At 40.6% G+C, this 19,618-nt stretch overlaps 2 protein-coding genes across 2 annotated transcripts in view; one reads left to right on the forward strand and one right to left on the reverse strand.

The window, feature by feature from the left end:
• cenpp (centromere protein P) overlaps positions 1–19,618 on the forward strand; it is a 90,736-nt gene that overhangs the window by 2,296 nt on the left and 68,822 nt on the right. The window contains exons 3-6 of the mRNA XM_080460740.1: positions 79–233; positions 429–517; positions 3,290–3,378; positions 8,248–8,344. Of these exons, the coding sequence (XP_080316866.1) occupies positions 79–233; positions 429–517; positions 3,290–3,378; positions 8,248–8,344 (430 nt within the window). The remainder of the gene's footprint in view (positions 1–78; positions 234–428; positions 518–3,289; positions 3,379–8,247; positions 8,345–19,618) is intronic.
• ogna (osteoglycin, paralog a) lies at positions 11,177–18,416 on the reverse strand. Its single transcript, XM_080460741.1, has 6 exons — positions 18,045–18,416; positions 14,762–14,825; positions 14,244–14,408; positions 13,859–14,061; positions 13,482–13,574; positions 11,177–12,964 (listed from the first exon to the last, which is right to left on the reverse strand). The coding sequence occupies exons 1-6, from the start codon at positions 18,198–18,200 to the stop codon at positions 12,794–12,796; spliced, it is 852 nt and encodes a 283-aa protein (XP_080316867.1). The 5' UTR covers positions 18,201–18,416; the 3' UTR covers positions 11,177–12,793.

Consider the following 19,618-nt stretch of genomic DNA (forward strand, 5'->3'; position numbering starts at 1 on the left):
AAAATTCAGCCAATAGTGATGAAATTTATTCTCGTTTGAGCTTTAAATCTCTAAGTCTTTGGGGTTTTTCCTCTACAGGGCTTATTTATGTGGACAGCAAACAGGCCAAAAAATAGAGAGGCTGCAGTCCAGGCTGAAGGAGGAAGTCGAGGATCTGAAAGAGGATCTGGGACAGCAAACAGAGATGAATGGCATCAATCTGGACAGTTTTACCACAACGACTCTCCAAAGCAGTAAGACCTTTGAAATTCACAGTCATGCGATAGAATATAAGAATAAGAATATCACCGTATTAATCACGTTTTGTAAGGAAGACGCCACGAAATGGATTTTTGCTATGAAATACTGCCGTGAATCGTACTCTGGACATTTGACTCTGTGTTACCTGAAGCAATAATCCACCAAAACGTGTCTGTGTCTCTTGTAAGGTGATACTAAGCTGGTTCAGCAGATCCGTTTATCAGGTCGCTGTTCCAAACTCAGCTTCGAAGTGGAGTTTCAACTGTCTGAGAATCAGGTGAATGTTGTTTTCTTAAAAATGTCTTTAATATCTGAGTAAAGATTATAGTCTGGTCCTGAATCAGAAACATCAGTGTGGTGAAAGCACAGACTAAGGGAGCAAAAATCCAAATCCAAACCCAAACAGAGACAGAATACAAATGAATTCGGGGAAAAGAAAGAAGGAAAGGAGAGAAGCTTAGTGCATTGAAGGATGTCCGGCAGCAATGGACCTAAATTAGTTTGATCAAGGTTTTAATAATGCTTTTGCATGTTTGCCAACAAAAGAAAAATGACACAGTGCATGTTCATAAGTCAGATTTCTTTATTCTGCAGCTGGTGGGTACAACATCAACGAGTTCTCATATTGAAGGGCTCTGACGTTGTACCGACGAGATACAGCAGGGGGTGTCAGAGAGCCATGTTTAGTAGTCCATTTCAGTCTAGAGTTTATCAGCTCATCGGAACACACTCTTATTTCACTTTTATTTAATCCTAATCAGACTAAACTGAGGTGAAAGCCACATCCTGTTAGAATTTTAAAATTGCCGCTCCTGCGGAGTGATAGCACAGATGGGATGAACATCCACGTTAGGGACAGTTTGCTTATCTTTTGATTGCTCTTCCTCAAGAAATCAGTCAAATGTCACTTGTTGGCTGAGCAGAGTGATCATTTAGAGTGATTTGGGTAATTGTACTAATATGAGATGTGACTGAAGACTGAAAAGTGCATTTGTCAGACGCATATACGTTTAAGAAGCTTTTTTCTACTCAATTATTTGTCAAACGGTCTCATACCACAAGTTACTCAACTCAATATCTTTCTGAATTTGTTAAGTTTCATCTAAAAGTAGCATCATTTTGAGAATCAGCTCATTTATTATCCAAACTAAATAAATCTTGTGACATTTCATTAAACCGTCCACTTATTTCATCCCCTATAGCCACTTTATCCTGAATAGAGTCGCCAGATAATCTCATCTTCCACTGTTCAAACTACACATATATATAGAATCAGAAAAGCACAACTATATCTAATTAAGAACCATCAGTCACATTCAAACCCTCCCCCGAAAGGTCTTGTATGCCAACCACTTCAAACCAGTGACCTTACTGCTGTGATGCTGGGAGAGCTTAATGTTAATATCACGGACTGAAAGGTGTTTGAACACGAGCAAATACTGAAGATATGATATTGATGTGAATGTAATTCTATTGTCAAGCGGTTCTGCATCATTGTAGTCCCTGAAGCTGCATGCAGGTCCAACAGTCTTCTGGTTTTAATTCCAGTTGGACAAACCAGCAGAGCAGCTGCTTTCGTTGAATCACTTCTCCTGCTTTCCTCATGAAGTGTCATTAAAATGATAGTTTCTGTCCTGAAGTCTTAACTTGTTTGAATAAAGACATTAATTGCTTGGCTGTGTAATTTGGAAACCATCCATCTGTAAGCAGACGCACACCCTCCTCCTAGGCTTTGATATAGATTACACCATGACTAAATTGTAACAGCAGGGGGGCCGAGCACAGCTTGAACATTGATTCAAAACTAATATGACTCATGGATGAAAGTCTAAGCAAACAAGCCAACATTGTTGAAAACTGGTCTCTCTATAAGGTTATCCTGATACAAGATCTTTGCCCTCGTTGCACCTCGTCCCCCCCCCCCCCCCCCCCCCCCCCCCCCAAAAAAAAAAAACAAACAAAAACAAACTATTGACAAATAAGCTTTCTAATGCTGTGGGATTTAATGCCCAGAAGCATTTGTAAAATAAAGAAACAAACAACCATAAATAAAGTTGCTTTACTTTGTATATGTGGTTTAGATTTGAGTCAAATGAAGATAACACAGCCTGTATAAATTAATATCCATGCAGGTCATATGTCATCTCCCGCTGCACGTTTCCACGTTCTGACAGAAAGATAAGCAGAATAATTTGCACAATAAGCCTGTTTACATTTGAATGTTTTTTTTTTTTTAACTTTCCTATGAGACTTTAAAAAAAGCATGTTGACGGACTAGTCAGGACCTAGTGTTTAGAAATGCAACCATAAGGGACCAGCCAGTTTAAATAATAATATATAACGTATATTTTATGATGCTATTATGCTCTAATAGCCCTTTTTTTAAAAACATGAAATTGTTTTAGTCACCATGAGTGTCTCATCATGACAACGCAAATGCAGAAAAGAAACGCAAGGTGTTGCTGTGGTAAAGCACTCAAAGCTAAAAGGTTGAGTCCTGGTCGGACATGGAGGTTTGCATGTTCGACCTCGTCTCCCACAACAAAAGACATTCTTGTTAGTTTAACGGGTGACCTGTCAAAGCTTGATGTCCTCCCTTCCCCTAATGGCTGCTGGGTAATAATCTGCAACACCAGTTTGGACGGAGCCGCCATAGAATACAAGTGAATGAAAGTCTGTTCAAGAAAACTCAACATCTGGTTATCCTGCAGTCGCACATCAAGACCTTTCTATTAACAGTTCGTCAAGCAACAGTACAGACATCTTGCTTGGCCAGTGACGGAAATTCTGAGTGACACTGAAAAATATGTTTCTCTAAATAAATGGATTTTAAAAAAAATAATAATTTTGACAGATTTTCTTTCTCCACTTTCATGTTTGACCAATAGGGCACTCTCTTATGTGATGATCAAGGATAGTACAAACAAATCTCTCACTTTTATGTGATTAAACTTTCTTCTTTTGTCCCTGATCACAATTCAAAAGAACAAGACAATAATTTACAGCCACTCGGTTTATTGTTCCCCAAGATGATATCTTTGTTTTCCAGGAGGGTCGAAAATCTGAGCGGACAGTCAGCGATCTGAGTGTGGTGCTGGACTCGGGTGACCTGCAGAGCTTCAGCACCTTCATATCCAGGTGAGAACAAACACTGCAGACCGATGAGAGCCGTTTCAATCCATCTGTTAAACTGATTTGTAAAGCGTCTTTCCTGGAGGAAATGTTGTTTAACAGACAGTTTGGGAAAAGTAAAAATAATCAGTAAAATGGTTTGAAATGAACTTGTTCTGATTTCGTTTGCCTGCTTCTGATCTGTATTATTCACTTTAAAAACCCTAAAAGTCGATCAGCTTTTTACATTATCTGTGTTCACATGGACACTTTTATTTTTTGTTCAATCTGATGAAAACACTGTGTGACGCATCACAGGGTGGTGTTGCCTAATGGACATGCGCACGCAGCTCAGACAGTGAGAATCAATCTAAGGAGCCTTTTACACAGACTGTCATCAGCTGATAAACAGCGTTACGCCACCTACTCCGATCTGATTGTAATTTAATTCACGACGGGTCGACCTAATCAGAACTGTTTACATGACTCTGTCTTAATTGGTTTGGCGTTCGGTCCAGTTACTTATCCTTCATGTAACTGCAGCTCATGTTAATGGATCCCCGTGTTTAGCAGCAGTGCTAAACGTTTTGAGGCGTTAAGTAATGACGCCTGTCCACTGGAGAATCAATAAATTGTCTCGCCGTGTTCTTCACCCGGTCCCACGGAGCCGTTTGCTCTATCGATCAAAGTTGCACTCAGTAAATTGTGGGCTCCGGCTTAACGTGTGTTCCGCTCAGTGTGCCCAGGTGCGTTTTTTTGATCCTCTGACCACAGTCTATCATAAAAGCGTCGGCTCTGTCAGTGGATCAGCAAGGCAGTGCAGAAGTCTGATTTGCTCTACATCGCGGGCCAAACCACATCTGGAGTGCATGGCCAAGTCTGCAGAACCTGGCAAACAACAGATGGAAAAATACTGAAGATAATGATTCAACACACTGCTGCCTCGTCCGTGTGTGTGTGTGTGTGTGTGTGTGTGTGTGTGTGTCTGTGTGTGTGTCTGTGTGTGTGTGTGTGTGTGTGTGTGTGTGTGTGTGTGTGTGTGTGTGTGTGTGTGTGTGTGTGTGTGTGTGTGTGTGTGTGTGTGTGTGTGTGTGTGTGTGTGTGTGTGTGTGTGTGTGTGTGTGTGTCAGAGCATTGGTCTTTACAGCCTGAATCAGAATGACAATCTCTTAAAACTGACCTAAACTAATGCAGATCAATACTGACACGGGGGTTTTGTAGCGTCTGTATGTCCAATAAAGGTGAGTCGCTTCAACATCTGTTCATTTTCCCTGAGAGTTGTTGGTATGAGGAGCGATACAGCTGCGCTCTGGGGCCACCCATGTTTTGACAGGGCTCATCGCCCAACGGAGAGCCCCTGCAGTTACACATGTAATGCCAATTAGATAGCGTCTTAAATAATATAGGGTTTGTTTCAGGACAGAATTATTTGGTTAATGAATTGGACCTGCACAAACAGCTGTCCCTCGCCTCCAGCCAATAATAGTTTTCGTGCTGCGCGTGTTGACACAGTGATTGTTATCATCTGACACTTGTTAAGATTTGGCTTTTTAATACATCAAAGTGACTCTGAGACGTTTGTTCTGGATCTTCTACTGCAATCAAAACGGGATGCAATGGGGTTTTTTTTTTTTTTGTTTACTCAGCTACAAAAGCACATTGCATGCACATAAGAATAAAAATCTGTGTTTTCATCTATAAATTCAGTTTGGCACAATGAACGCATACTTTTGACAGCTTATCTGTAATAGCAACCGACTCAATATCATGACTCTAGAAGGTCAGCGTGAACAGAATCTGCTTCATTCAGAAGGGCAGCAGGATTTCAATATTTCAGCAAAAGGTGACATTCATTGCTCTTTTGCTTGTAGAAAAAATATGACTTCTTGATCGTAACTACTTTTTGTATACAAAATTAGAAAAAAACAAAACAAAACCTGTCCTTCTATCCCTTTCAGTTTATATTGGAGCTGCTTTGACAATGAATTCAATCCTAACTTATATCATGTAATTGGGTGCCCACCTTGTTCCACCTGTGTTTTGATTCTGCTCCAACATTGGCAACGAGAGCAGGTGTAATAATGTCTGGATAAACTGGTCTGCTGTGTCACATCAATGAGTTTTGCCTCGCCCAAGCCATTTTGCCGTATGAAATCACACACCGGATGGATCCGTGCTGTTTCTACTTGGTTTTGTGTAAACCACTGAAGATCTGGGCAGAGAGAGTTTTATTGTGGCACTGTTGCTGGATTTCTGGTTGTTTCCACGATCAGTAATTTGTCTCAGGGCTGCTTAAAAAAAACAACACAGCTTCTCCTTTTAGCCTGAATTCCACAAGATGGACCCATCTCAACAATGACCATTTTAAAGATAGTAGAGTTCTATGTCTTACTTTATTCTACATATTCATGCACTGTGTTCTAAACACATTCCTGATGCATATGATGAATTATGCCCTTAAAAGGACTTACAGTGAAGTTCCCATATTATGCAAACTTCTCTTTATAAAGGATACACATGTTATGGGGACACATTGGTCTGTCTGAAAACAGTACAATGTGTCCCCATAGCCTGTGTATGAGGTCCCAGAAGTGGAGAAAGTCTGTCACACCGCTCACTCGCTTGCTCCACTTTTTAGCAAACGTGTACTCAGACAGGCGAATCAGAGATTTTCCTTTCATGACATCATGCAGGGAAATAGCCACTCCCCCTGGTAGTGCATACTCACTTTGACCCTCCCACAGGTAGATGAGTTCTGTCCTCTAATATTAAGAGTTGGCGGAATTTGTTCTCACAAATGCTACCTGAATACAGACATGGAGTGGGCGTGGACAGCCACAACTCATTAGCATTTAAAGGTACAGACACAGAAACGGAGGAGGAACTTTTAGACTGGCTGAAATTCAGGACCAATGCTGGATTTGGGGTAATACACTTGGAATACATTCCTGTTGGACCTCTGACAAACTATGTGAATTTGTCTAGAAACGGTACAAAATGAGACCTTTAAAGGGCACCTAAACTAAAACATGCCAAACGTCTTTTTAAATCACTGCTATTGAAATACGGCCTCGCTTGCATCTGGAGGAGGCGGCTCCCTAATATCTGAACTTCACTGAGTCCTGTCGGCTTTGTGTTTCGAGCGCCGAGCCAGACTGATGATGTTAAGCTGAAGTGTGTTGAGGTCAGGGCAGCAGCAGTAGCAGGTGATGTCCATCAACCTCAGACCTGGGTTTGTTTCCAAGACCGTTTTTTTCTTTTTTTTTCATTAGACACATGAAATCCTTCAGCATATGGGCATGCATTATGGTTGAAGTAATAAACCAGTTTTTCTTTTGTGGTCACAAAAGAGCCACATTTTATATTTGGTAAGGAAATAAGACTGAAAGTGTTGTTTGGACCATTACAACATCCAGCTGCTTAGAGAACATGGCATCCTTAATGGAATCTTTTACTTTGAATGTAATCAGGATTTTTTTTTGTGTGTGTGCAGTCTGAGATGTGGTAGAGTTAGCCCTCTCTGGTTCTCATACCTAACTTTAGAGAGATGATGGGTCAGCTTCTTCCAGAAAGCCCTGATGCACCTTCAGCAGTGCCTCAGTAAAGCAGAAACCTTATAGTTCTGAAGGCTTCAGGAAACAAAGGCTGCAAAGAATAAGAAGAGAACTTTGACACAATCTCCAAGGATTAATCTCTGTTCTTCTGTCTTTTTGTCGCTGTCTTTTATTTAGTTTTTTTTTTTGTTTTTGGTCATGCTCCATGATATGGCAGGGTGCTGCCATGTTTCCATCAGCTCTGTGTGGAATAACAGTCATCTGGAAACTTAACCCGGTTGCCGTCGAGCCCCGGGCCCCCATGGAAAACTGGAAATCGTTTAACAGAGTGTCTCGGGCTCTGCGAGACGGACCAAACCAAAGCAAAAGAGAGATTTCTTCTTCTTTGTTTTCCTTTAGGTTGTAATCTTAATATACATCTTTCTCTGTAATCAAGCACTATTTTGAAGCAAACGGTTGGACTTGTCCTATTTTGTGTGAATGATGAAGCTGTACTAAAAAAATGACAAAGTTGTACTTTTTGGACGTACAGTATTTCCTGTAATCATTGACAGATATTATTAGGACTTTAGTCTGAAATCTCTTTCTCATCTATAATGTTGGTTTAAGACCTCCAAAATATGCCAGATTTGTATTGAATAATGTCTAATAATTGCAATATTAGCTCATGCTGCTGAGGTTTCCCAGTTGAACAACGATTTGGTGGGGAATTTCCATTAGTTGTAGTTTGGATTCTTTCGGTGGTGCACAGACCTGACTGTGAAATATTGCGTACTGTGAGATAATGTGAGAAAAGAAAGCTTTAAATCTTCTCTTCGGCCCAATAATTAATATGCCTCTGACATCCCATCCTGTTTACTATACAGTGAGCAACGACATCCGATGTCTATTTCCTGGGCGCCTCTGTGTGTTGTGGCTCTTGATGCCCTGATTCCAACTTCATGCGCCTCCTCGTGAAGTTAACACAACTTCTTGAATGGACTGTCTTCCCTCCTGCTGTGCTCATCCTTATTGCTATTATGTTTTCTTTCTAGTCAACTTTCCATAAATGTGCAACAGCATGTAAGCAGTATCCTTGTGTAGTCGTTAGCATTGTTAGCTCATCGGTTACGAATGTAATGTCTTCCTTGATATTCACTGTTTGAATACATACTAAACATCAGCTCCTGATGTTGTTATTCTGAGCGGTCTGTGTCAATACTTGCACAACTTTTTGGGGTTTTACACAATAAACCTCTCAATGCTCTTTGTGTCAAATGTTACTGTACCGTGAGCTTGTCACCATCTTGCTACTGAGGCACATGAACAACCAGTTTTAACGACGTGTGCGTTGTAATTTCAGCGTGGAGGAGACCAGTGATCTGCTGATGTTCTTCAGGACTCTGAGGACTTTCACAGAGAGATGTGACGATCGAGCCAAAGCGTTCCAACACTTCCAAGTAAGTGACGGTGCTCCTGCACCCACAATGGGGGGAAAAAACTCGCTCACCTGCTTGACGCATTAGTACTTGTTCTCAAACTGAATAGAAGAAGAAGTAAGACGGAATTTCTAGAAACATGGCGGTTCCCAAAAGTCTTCCCTCAGACACGTATTACATAATATTTTCCTGTTGTTGTTCCCCTGAAATGTTTTGACATGTTTCGGGGCTCTTGCAGACTTCAGTCTATCCAAAGTGTGGAGACCAGATGGTCAGTCAGTCAGTCAGTCAGTCAGTCAGTCAGAGAGCAGACGGATGTATAAGGTCAGCTTCTGGTTGGTTTTGAACTTTGACCTCTGCTCATCAATCAGTGCAGGAGTTTTGTTATCTTGTCTACCAAGAGGTGACTGGGTCGAATGTCTAGATTTGCAGGCCACAATGGGCGACTTTTAGGTTTTACTTTGTTGAAATATCATAATAATCATAATGATTATTGATAAAACTTCTATTTGTTCAACGGCTTCTTGCTCTCCAGTAGTCGGTCTAACCCACTCAGGACCATTTATACATTTTTTCCTTCAGAGTCAAATGCCAGTTTCATGTGTTAAATAATACCATCATTTAGTTTCTGCTGACCAATGAAATGCATCATAAGTTGTGTCACAAGCAGCAATAAATAGACGTAGAAAACTACCATTAAACAACATGGAGATTTTTGCATTCTGTCTTGATATTTGTTTGAATGTTTTGTTTTTCACTTTATTTTGAGTTGATTAACAGTTAAGCACAGATGAATGAATCTCCCTTCTGTCCCCTCATTTATAAATGACATCTTTGTAATTTTTACAGTCTTGTTGTCAACCATGAACGCATAACAAATGCCTACAACACTGTAGTAGAAGCTGATGTATGCTGCTCATATTCAGGCTAAAAATGAATTTGGAAGGTATGAGTTAGTGTGGGCATGGTATATATGAGGGTGGGGCTTGATTGAAGAGGTAGCAGTAAAATGTTAAATAGTGCATCAAGCTGCAGAAGCAATATGGAACCAATTCGCCTGTTTACTTGGAGAATGTAAAGAGCTGCCAAGTTGGCGCCACTAAAGAAGGATTAACCCACATTTTCCATATTGGGCCTGTGTGCTCTAAACCCTTTATTTAGCTTTTCTTGCATTTTCTTTAGTGTTACTATGGAAAAAATTTAATTCCCGTTTTAACCATCCTGCTTTAATGCATCACACGCTCTAATGACACACAGGCAAAACATTTAATTGAAGGAATAAACAAATAAAAGCGAGCAAAACATTTGGTTTTGTGTAAAATCCAGCCCATCACTGTTGCGGGGGACAGCAGACGCATGGCTACACAGTGATGGACGCACTGGAGTAAATATCCCTGCACACACATGCACAAACATACGTAATGTAATCTAAGTGAGCTTTTGTTTTTGCAGACATGACTATCTGTTTGATTTTCCAGCCGCTATTTGCCAATCAGTGTGAGCTGGAGCTGTCACAAGTCACTGAATTAGCTTCACCACAATCACGTCTTATTTTTTGGTAATTACAGACTGCATCATTTATGCACCGACTCTGAAGTTACAGGTTGTGTCAGTTGTTTCTCCAGGGCTGAAAGTCATATTAGGTAGGTTTAACCTACCTTCCACTATTCTTTGAATTACTAACGGTGCCGCTGGAAACGCTACTTTCTGGAATCGGCTCCCAAGGTGGAAATCTTCAACTTTCTCTGCAACCGTCTGGAAGCGCTCCGGCTCCGTCTCCGTGTAGACGTCGGAAACGAGTGTTTGTGTACCCTCCATTGTTAAGGTTTATAGTGTATTATTCTTTGCGCACATGTGTTTGTGGTTCATTACGAAAACAAACAACAGCACCCACTAGTGGCCAAACATGCTAACCACATTATTTTTAGTGTTTCTGCCGTCTACATGTAAACGGACATCGTTTTTAAAATGTTGCCATGTAAACGAGAAACTCTTCTGGAACAAAAACACAAAAACGATGCGTTAAAACGTCGCCATGTCAACGGACCCTTTGTGCTGCATTATGTAATTCACCCATTGTTCATGTTGGTCGAGTATAAGATCACAAGAAAAGTGTAAACCATCGCTGTGGTAAAATTATTGATTAGCGATCACATTGTATGATACCCGGCAATGATACTAAAGGTTGTGGCAAAAGCCCAATTGACCTTTTATATGGACTGTAGTGACCTGGGCTCGGTCTAGACCAGGGGTGTCAAACTCAGATCCTCGTGGGCCGCAGCCCTGCACGTTTTCAATGTCTCCCTCCCCTGAATGTCCTGATGGTTCATCACCACATTCAGCACAAAGCCAGATAACGAGCTGCTCATTGCAATCAGCTGTGTTGAAGCTGGGAGACATGCAAAACGTGCAGGGCTGCGGCCCTCGAGGCCTGGAGTTCGACACGTGTGGTCTAGACGATCTGATGAAGGGCAAGCTCACTCAAGGTTGTAGTAAGAGCTTAACGCAGTATCCCTCGCAGAAAACTGGAAGTCATTTTACTTCATCACTCAGTTTTGTGTTTATAGAAATTCGCTTCCTTCAAAGTTTTTAATCCTTAGTTTTACCAACCATGAATTTAAGGCAACGTGGTTTCTCTTGTTTTTAAGCCAGATTTTCTTCCTCCGTTGGCACACGTTTTTTTAAGCACTATGTCTTCCCTTTTCGAACAGTTTTTAAGTGATATTCAAATGACATGTTAAACATTCATATATAATTTTTAACTAAACAATGAACATAACTCTTCTACATTATCATCTGAAAGCTTCATTTCTCAAGCATGCTGGTTAACCAGATGTAGAAAGACTTAAACTTCTCGTTTAGATATGATGCTTTAATGACATCAAGCACTGTTTTCATTATAAAAAAAAGTTTATTTTCATTAAAATATTTTTAATCATAGCCATGTCACATACACATCTTCCTGTACACCATTGTCTTATTCACATCAGTAATAATCTCGACAGTCATTTCTATTACTGGAAGGGAAGAGTTAGGGACAAAAGCAAGACATTTAAAAGCAGACAGAAAGCGAGAGGAGTAACTTTCACATTACTATAGTTCATAGATACATTGTTCCCTAGATTACTTCCTCTGGAGTCTATAAATTAAAAGCAAAGTGAAGGTAGGTCACAAAATGCATCAGAGAGGCGGAAGCCAGCCGAGGCTACATGGACGTTGACCTTATGAAGAGACATTTCTAATGGAATAGTTACGAATAAAATTCATTCATTCACATACCAGTACAGTAAAGTGAACCTTTTTACTAAACTGAAATAGTATTTACAGAAATTTCTGGTGTTACAGAAAAATGAAATGGATTGCTTGACATAAGAAGACATCTAATAATGCTCAGGTGACATTACAAATACAGTCATAATAAGTCTTCTTCAATGACAAGATTATTTAGATTTGCCTGAAATTTACTCAAATTTAATAAAAACAATTATTTGGGCTATGTATTATTCAGCTGGGATAGCTATGCTTATTTTTTATGTTGGCTTCAAACCCATCCCAAAAAAAAAAAAAACCCCACAAGCTCAACTTCTCTACTTTTTTTCCTCCACTAAATATTACATTTTGCTAATTTTCTGTAAAATGATGGCTGCAGTGTGGTTCAAGTTCTTGCAGACTTAACAAATAGATGTGTGTTCATAATACAAGTGTTTTAAATGCACTTGGTTATCTAAAAAATACATTTTTGAGGGGGAAAGAACTAACTAAAAAAAAAAAAAAAGTTCCTTATTCAGATTGGCAATACAAAAGTTCCAGGGAGATCTTGCTCTCTAAAATGTTCTTTCAACATTATCCCACTTTTAGAAATCATTTGCTAAGTTTGTGAAAACCTCAGGCAGCGCTGATTGTGTACCTTTCGTAAAAAGGCCGTCAGTTTGAGAGCCACAGTCAGTTGGTCAGTGTGCTTCAAACTAAGTGGAAGTAGAACTGAAGGCTGTGATGCTTAATTGTTGTCATTTGTCCCGAGCAGAAAGAGTCAACCACTGCTCCCTCACAAGAAGAGGATGTCTTGACTGAGTTGTGACTTCAACACTTCTATAATATAGAAATATAAACTACAGAAAGTTTTTAAAAATCGCCGTTTCTGTATGTGATTGAACAGTTTGGTTTGTTTGAAGCATATCGAGACTTGACACTACGTGATGAACTCACAACAGAAGTTTAAACCTTGATCCCGCCAGACAGTGAAAGGGCCATTGATTAATTGAGGAAGACCTGCATTTCTGCACCATCAGTCCAGTTAACCGTTCAATTTTTAACTGCCAGTGACACGAGCTGTTTGTGGGTTTGCTGAAGTAAAAACGTGGACAACCTCCATTGTCGCTGTGGGGCCAGCTCTCCAAAACACCCAGAACGTTGTGGTACTTCATAAGCACTGTGATGTAGGGTGGGGGGCAAACGGCTTCTCTGCTGGTCTCAGCGGTACCGTCCAATGGGTAGTACGTTCATACAGGTGAAGCTGTCGGGGTACTTCGACAGCACCACGGGGTTACCGTCCATACGGACCTCACTGAGGCTTGATCGTAGGTAGTAGGTGTCGTTGGACCTGCAGAAGGTGTTTATGGTGACCTCTGTGATGTTGTTGTTCTGGAGGAAATAGAGAGAAGGTTCAGGATGTAAACCGTCATTAGAGAAGACACATACACATATATATATATATATATATACGTGTTATAAACAATGCAAGGCAGTGTCACAGTGTGGTAGTGTCAATTTGCGGGTACGTATTTGTGCTGAGTCAGCAGAAGGTTTGTGTGCTATTGACCAACTCACTGGTGGCTTTAACTCACAAAAAACACAAAGGGTTTTGGCTCGAAATTCTAAGAAGTGGACGCTGTTTTTTGCTCTATCAAATATCAACATTAAACAACAGTATTTGGCACATTGAAGCTATAGCCAATTATTTACACATTAAGAATCTCTACTTCACTCAGGAACAGTTCCATTTTTCACACAGCATCTATCTTCAGTCCACCTTCTCTCAGTTTCCTTTGTGGAGAAGTAATTCTATGCCTCTGTTCATCAATACTACAAGATGTGCAATAATAAGAGCGTACAGTGTATCGGCACAGTTTAAACGGCCTTTTCTGTTTAACATACACACCTGTAGATGTAAGATCCGAACACTCTCCGGGATGTAGGGAACCGCTTCCAGCTGGTTGTCGCCCATGTACAGGTTGAGCAGGTTGGTGAGTTTCTGGAGGGGAGAAAATGCACCACAGATAATCAAAGACCTCTAAAGTCCATTAATCTGTGTAAATTAAGGTGTACTTGAAAGTGGAGTACTGACTACATAGACTCACTATGACTCATGAAATAATCTATCTTGGTGTGTGTTGTGAAGTATGTGCACAGTTCAGGGATCCACAGACGATTAGTACACAATTTAGCCGGATGAAGCTCAAACATAACTTGTGTCTCTGGGCGGACAACCTGCAGACATTATTGTTTGAAACGTCAGGTGAGTTGAAGATGTTGGACCTTGAATGCGTTTGCCTTGACTCCCTTGGTTTTAAGCAAGTTGTTGTTGACGTTGAAGATGGCAAGTTTGGGAGGAAGCATCGGGAGTTTGACCAGTTTGTTTTCAGCCAGAGACAGCTGTTCCAGCATGGTGAGCTTGGAGAAAGCCCCGTCTTCGATCTCTGAGATGAGGTTCCCTGTCAGGTCGATCCTCTTCAGAGTCACTGTTGACCAACGATACAAAGGCAAACTGTAAAATTTGGTTGGTCCGTTTACAAGACAGCGGTGCTTGAAGCCACTGAAAACACAACTTTTAAATAGTTCCCAAGGTGGAATGTTTCAAAAATGCTCGCACTCTCTGTTAAATGAAAAAAAAAAAAACAGTTTCAACAATTTTCAGACTTACAGATGTCGGCAAAATCTTTGTTGCTGATCTTTTTGATCTTGTTGAAGCGTGCGTACAGATACGCAGTTTCTTTCGGCAGAGTGGGAACAGTGGTCATGTCAGGACTGACCTCCTCACAATACACTGAGCCGGTCAGACACACACACAGCAGGCAGGTGGGAAGATCTGCGAACAGAGTCGCCTCATGTCATCAAGCTCTCTTTAGAATAATCAGCCTCAGCTTCCTTCAAGTGCATGCCATTAGAAAACTGCTGCAGGAAAGTAAAGCCTGAACCACCTCCACTGTTTTCAAATGAATTCACACCTATCAACTCATTCAAGGTTGGTCTTTAACTTTTTTTTTTTTTTTTTTTTTTTTATCATGCAAATATATTTCTTGAAAACGTGAAGTTTGTCTTTGAGTTTTCTCTCAAAACACAAATGATTTAGTCAAATTTACTCGAAAATTTAAATTTATTTCCTATCATTTCATTTAGTTATACCAGCTGCAGATGTGCTAAATGTATCTTTGGTCTTACCAGAAGCGTCTCCTCCTTCTGGCATCGGACTGTCATCAGGTTCATCAGCAGGATACAGCGCCCTCTGCAGGAGAGACATGACTCGGGCATTAACCAAGCAGCTTATTGACCAGAGCAATGTGTACATCGACACTCCCGGTGCCAGGAAGTTAGGAAAACATACATCAGTTACATGAGTTTTGGGCGGAAATCAGATAATAAATAAATCAAAGCACTATCTGGTTTCAATTATAATCACTCGGTTGTTGGTTACATTCAGATGAAAATACAAAATTGGAGATGGTCTTTACAGCCATTACAGTTACACAATGTGCCCACGCTCTTTGGTTTGATGTCATTGTTGGCTGTAGCTGAGTGAACATTGCTGTAAACAATTTGATCAGTAATTAATCCATCGTAAGCAACGATGATAGATGCTGAAAATGTGACGAAAGCAGGGACACAAGTAAGGGATTCACAGTTTCAGTGGAGGTGAACATTAAAACTGTGAACTAAGATCACTGTGGTGTGTTTTGTGAACACAATTCAATTCAGAAAGTCCAATTCAACTGCAGTCCTTAAGGTTTGAAATTCATCACTGCTCAGCAGTCTTTTAACAGTTTAGGAGCCAGGGCCGGTGTTTGACTGTGGTCTACAGTAACTGGTCCAGCAGGAATGTGTGCTTGGATTTATTTGTCCCCGCCTGTGAAGTGTGTTGCTGGATGATGTTTTTATTGGGTTCTGCTGAGGCGTAGCTTTTTCCTGCTGTTTGTTTGACTATTTTTTGTCGATTGCAGCGCTGACAGCATGGTCTCACAGAAATTAATGACGGAGGAGACGGCAATTTGTAACGCAGTGTTGAGTTACCAGCTGGCCACTGGCTGACAGCCGGTCCCAGTCGGAGCTGATGTGGATCAGTGTTTTCCACTAATTACAACGAGACAGACCGGTCGCCATAGTGTGATACAGTTTCTTGACAAGCCAAAATTGTCTTTGCAGTAAAGGTGCAGTCTTTGGTCTAACATCATTGGCCAGTCAATGCGTCCTTCAATTACCCAAACCCTACCCTCTTGAATGTGCATGCTTTCTCGTACATCCAGGGTAAGAGTATTAAATACAATAATCAAACAATTTGACCAAAGACTTATTGTTTTCATTCTAGGAGAAGGCATTTTATATGGTCATTTTATTATAAATAACTAAATCCCACACTTTCAAATGCTTTTAATTTCAAATTGGATCAAATCTTTAAAAATAATCTTTAAATAGCAAAGCAATAACAGAACAAACCTTTTATATGGTTCTAATACGTTTTGCTTTAGTCTTCTAGTCTTTAGAGTCTGATCTACGACTTTGATAAATCAGTTCAACATGGCAACCAGCATGAGTTAGATGTTTTGCAGGAAATGCAACGTGTATGTTTTGTGCCATTCGTGTATTGTGTTTATATAAAATCACTGAAGTCCAGACTGTGCTGTGCGCACGGGTCTTTAATGATGCGGTCTTGTTGTCCTCCTCCCATTGTGGTTCTGGTCCTTGCATTGGACCATTTAGAATGGAAAATTAATTTTCCAGGGTTAGCATGAAGGAGATGTGGATAATTTCAGTTATCTATTAGCTATATTTTTGCTGGTCTTTTTTAATTTTTTTTTATTTTATCGTCATGATTCCTGAGTTGCTGGTTCAGCTGTTGATGGGACAGCAATCATACCTGGTCAATACGTCTTTTCATGGTCTCTTTGTTCTTGGAGAGACCAAAATGCATCCTTGATAAGGTCAAATATGCACCACATGCATACAATGGACGAAACAGACGTGTTTGGGCTTTTTCCAGCACAATGCAGTTAGGCAGATGTCCAGATGTGGACGGATGGTGAGATTCCCGTTACTTGGACCAAAGTGCCCATGCAGATGTGGAAACTTTGAGTTAACCTTTGGCCCCTGACCTCAGACACTTCTCGAGCCTTCCTGGTTGGGATGCATTCCACCCTTCAAGCAAAGTCGTTTTGAGACTGAAAACAGGCACAGGGGAGTTAAAATTTTTCTAAATGTTTTTAAGAATCATCTCAAGTCACCAATTCGGACATCTGGAACTAAAAACATCAAGATATCTAAAGTCCGGTTTAGATATTCAGCTTGAGAGAAGAAACTGATTATGCAGCGAATAAACAAACTGAACATCAAAGCTGGAGTCTGAGAACAACACTGGGGAAAACAATATTTCCCTGGTTTATTCTCCATCACTAAAGCCTGGGTTCAGTTTCCTTGAATTGGCTGCATCCAGTCAAAGTCTCCTTGAGCTGAATACCAACCACCACTCTGCTGCTCAGTCTTTGAACCGACTCAACTCCAAACCAGTCAGAGAGGAAACGCAACCTTTTATATTGTACAATAAAAAGTAGGTCCATTGAACGTAGACTAAAGTGGTGAACTGTGGCGGCAGCAGAGAGTCGGAGTTCTGTCTATTCAGGGTCTGCCATTACTGAAATTCTCTTTCTTTTTTTTGTTTGTTTGTTTGTTTGTTTTTAGGAAGAGCGGCTTGTCTCAAATGAAGTTCATTAAAAGTGAAGAGGCTCTCCACAGTATTGCCTCACTCTTTTCTCTCCCTCTCTCTTTGGGTCTTTCTTTCCCTCCAAGTGCTTCCCAGGGATAAATCAAACCAGAGTTTGGTTTGGCTCATCCAAATGTTTCTTGAAAGGGTTAGTGTGGTTGAAGTCGATGGTTTGTGTGGTTTATTCAGGGCTTAGTTTGTCTGGTGGAAGGCTGCAGTGTGTGGATGTTGTGTGTTTGGGGCTGTGTGCAGAGTGAAATATTATCTGTTGGAGGGAGAAAATGGTCAAATCAAGTGGTGACAGATTCTGTCATTATTATGTATAGAAAGCAGATTAATTGAGTGTATTATTAATTTGTTGTTTAGAGTCAATCTTGGGAACTATGAAGAAGCTCCGATTCTTCCTGCGAAGCTCTTATTTTGACATGCATTTTTCTTTTTTGAATTTAACCATCATCAGATCTGCATTTATTTTACGGTTAGAACATAGGTTCTTTTGATTTACCCCCAATGAAGTGGATTGCACGTTTTTATTTGAGCTCAAAAATCTTTGCAACTTTATTTTACAATTTATCAATGCTGTTGTGTTGCAGTGACAACCTTCTGAAGAGATGAAAAATTGAACATTTCTCATTCTGCATAAAAAAAAAAATTAAAATCTTAAAGCATTTTCTGGAAGAAAATAAGCAGTTAAAATGTGTATATATATATATATATTGCTGATAAGTGTAATATAAATCATGAGGTTCTCACCCTCGCCCTCCTTGCTTTCAAATGGTCACTGAAGTATCCATTCTGCTGCCAGCCAGGTAGAGATCCCGGTATCAGCTGTGAGTCTTGATCAGATCTCCGGGCTGAGGCTGCCACCAGCCACGGCACCAGCATGCAGGTGAGGAAGAGAACCTTCATGCTGTCCAAAGCAGTGTGACGCCGACGCACCAGCTCGCCCTTAAAGCTTGGGTTTGGGTCAGCAGCTGCTCTCCTCTACAAGCCCCCGCTTGGATGTGTCAAATGACTGTATTTAAAGGCTGAACCGGTAGCTTCCAGCAGACTTTTAAAGCTGAGTTCATTGAGCAGAGCTCTTAACCCTTTCCTGACAACCCATCATTGGTCCGCTGTATGAGAGAGGGAGTCAGAGACACAGACAGGATGTAGAGCGAGAGAGAGAGAGAGAGAGGGAGAGAGAGAGAGAGAGAGAGAGAGAGAGAGGGAGAGAGGGAGAGACACATACAGCAAAAAAACAGGCACATATGGAAAAAGACAAAGTCACACAGAGATTAAAGTGTCTGTCTTCTCCTGAATGTCCCTTAAATGTGAACAGGGGAAAAGCATGTGCTGCAGAAATTGCAGCCAAAGCAGAAAAATTCAATGTTGACAACCAAAGTGTGAGTGTGTTTTGTCAGGAGGAATGTCTGTGGTCGCTGCCCGGCCGCTCTGTAATGACTTCTAATAACCGGCCTATCTTTCATTAGGCTGGACGAGTGTTTTTCTTCGTCTCCAGCTCTCTTTTTCTCCCAGCTGCTGGCCAGACAATTCATTTAGCCGCCGTGAGGCAGACACTGATTATATGCTTGGATTTGCACGGTTACTTTGAGCTGACCACTAGTGAATTGTGCTCAGCCTGTTGAACAACTGCTGCTCTCAGTGACTAATGTTTCAGGTCACGGTTGATGTTTCTTTGCACTTTCATGGCCGACAAATAATCGCGGCATGTCTCTTATTTTGGAAACAGCAATAGTGTCTTTGCCAAGTTAAATTCAGGATAATTTAATTTTGTCTGATATTGAGAAAACTGTGAGTCCATTGCATCTGTTTTATACAACTTCAATCAGCATGTCTTTTTGAAATTTGATTATTATCGTATCGTATCTCATTGCAAATTCCATGTTCAGTTTTTGAGCCCCCAACTCAGAGAAAGAAAGGTCTTCGTGGAGATTGCCTCCTTAAAAAGTTATATTTTAATGAATTTTCCTCGTTCGTCACACGTTCATTGGTGAAGTTAAAACTAAAAAATAGTCCCGTACTGTACTGTGCCTTCATGTTTGCACAACAGGAAGATATACAACATGTACAAGGATTGTATGGTACTTTAATGGATTGATCAATAAGAAAATTATAATTATAATCCAACAACAACATGATGGGAGTGAGCAGATGGCTTGTATGTGACCATGAGAGAGCACATTTTCACTTTCAGGACTCACTATTGTTTACACTGAACATAGTTCTTGATGATTTGACTGCAGTGTCCTCATGCAGAATAAATGTGATGCTGATTAAATTCCTTCTGGGTTGTATTATATGATGGACCAGTGAATCATTCACTC

The sequence above is a fragment of the Lipophrys pholis genome, assembly GCF_963383615.2.
Source record: "Lipophrys pholis genome assembly, chromosome: 4".
NCBI classification, from domain to species: domain Eukaryota; kingdom Metazoa; phylum Chordata; class Actinopteri; order Blenniiformes; family Blenniidae; genus Lipophrys; species Lipophrys pholis.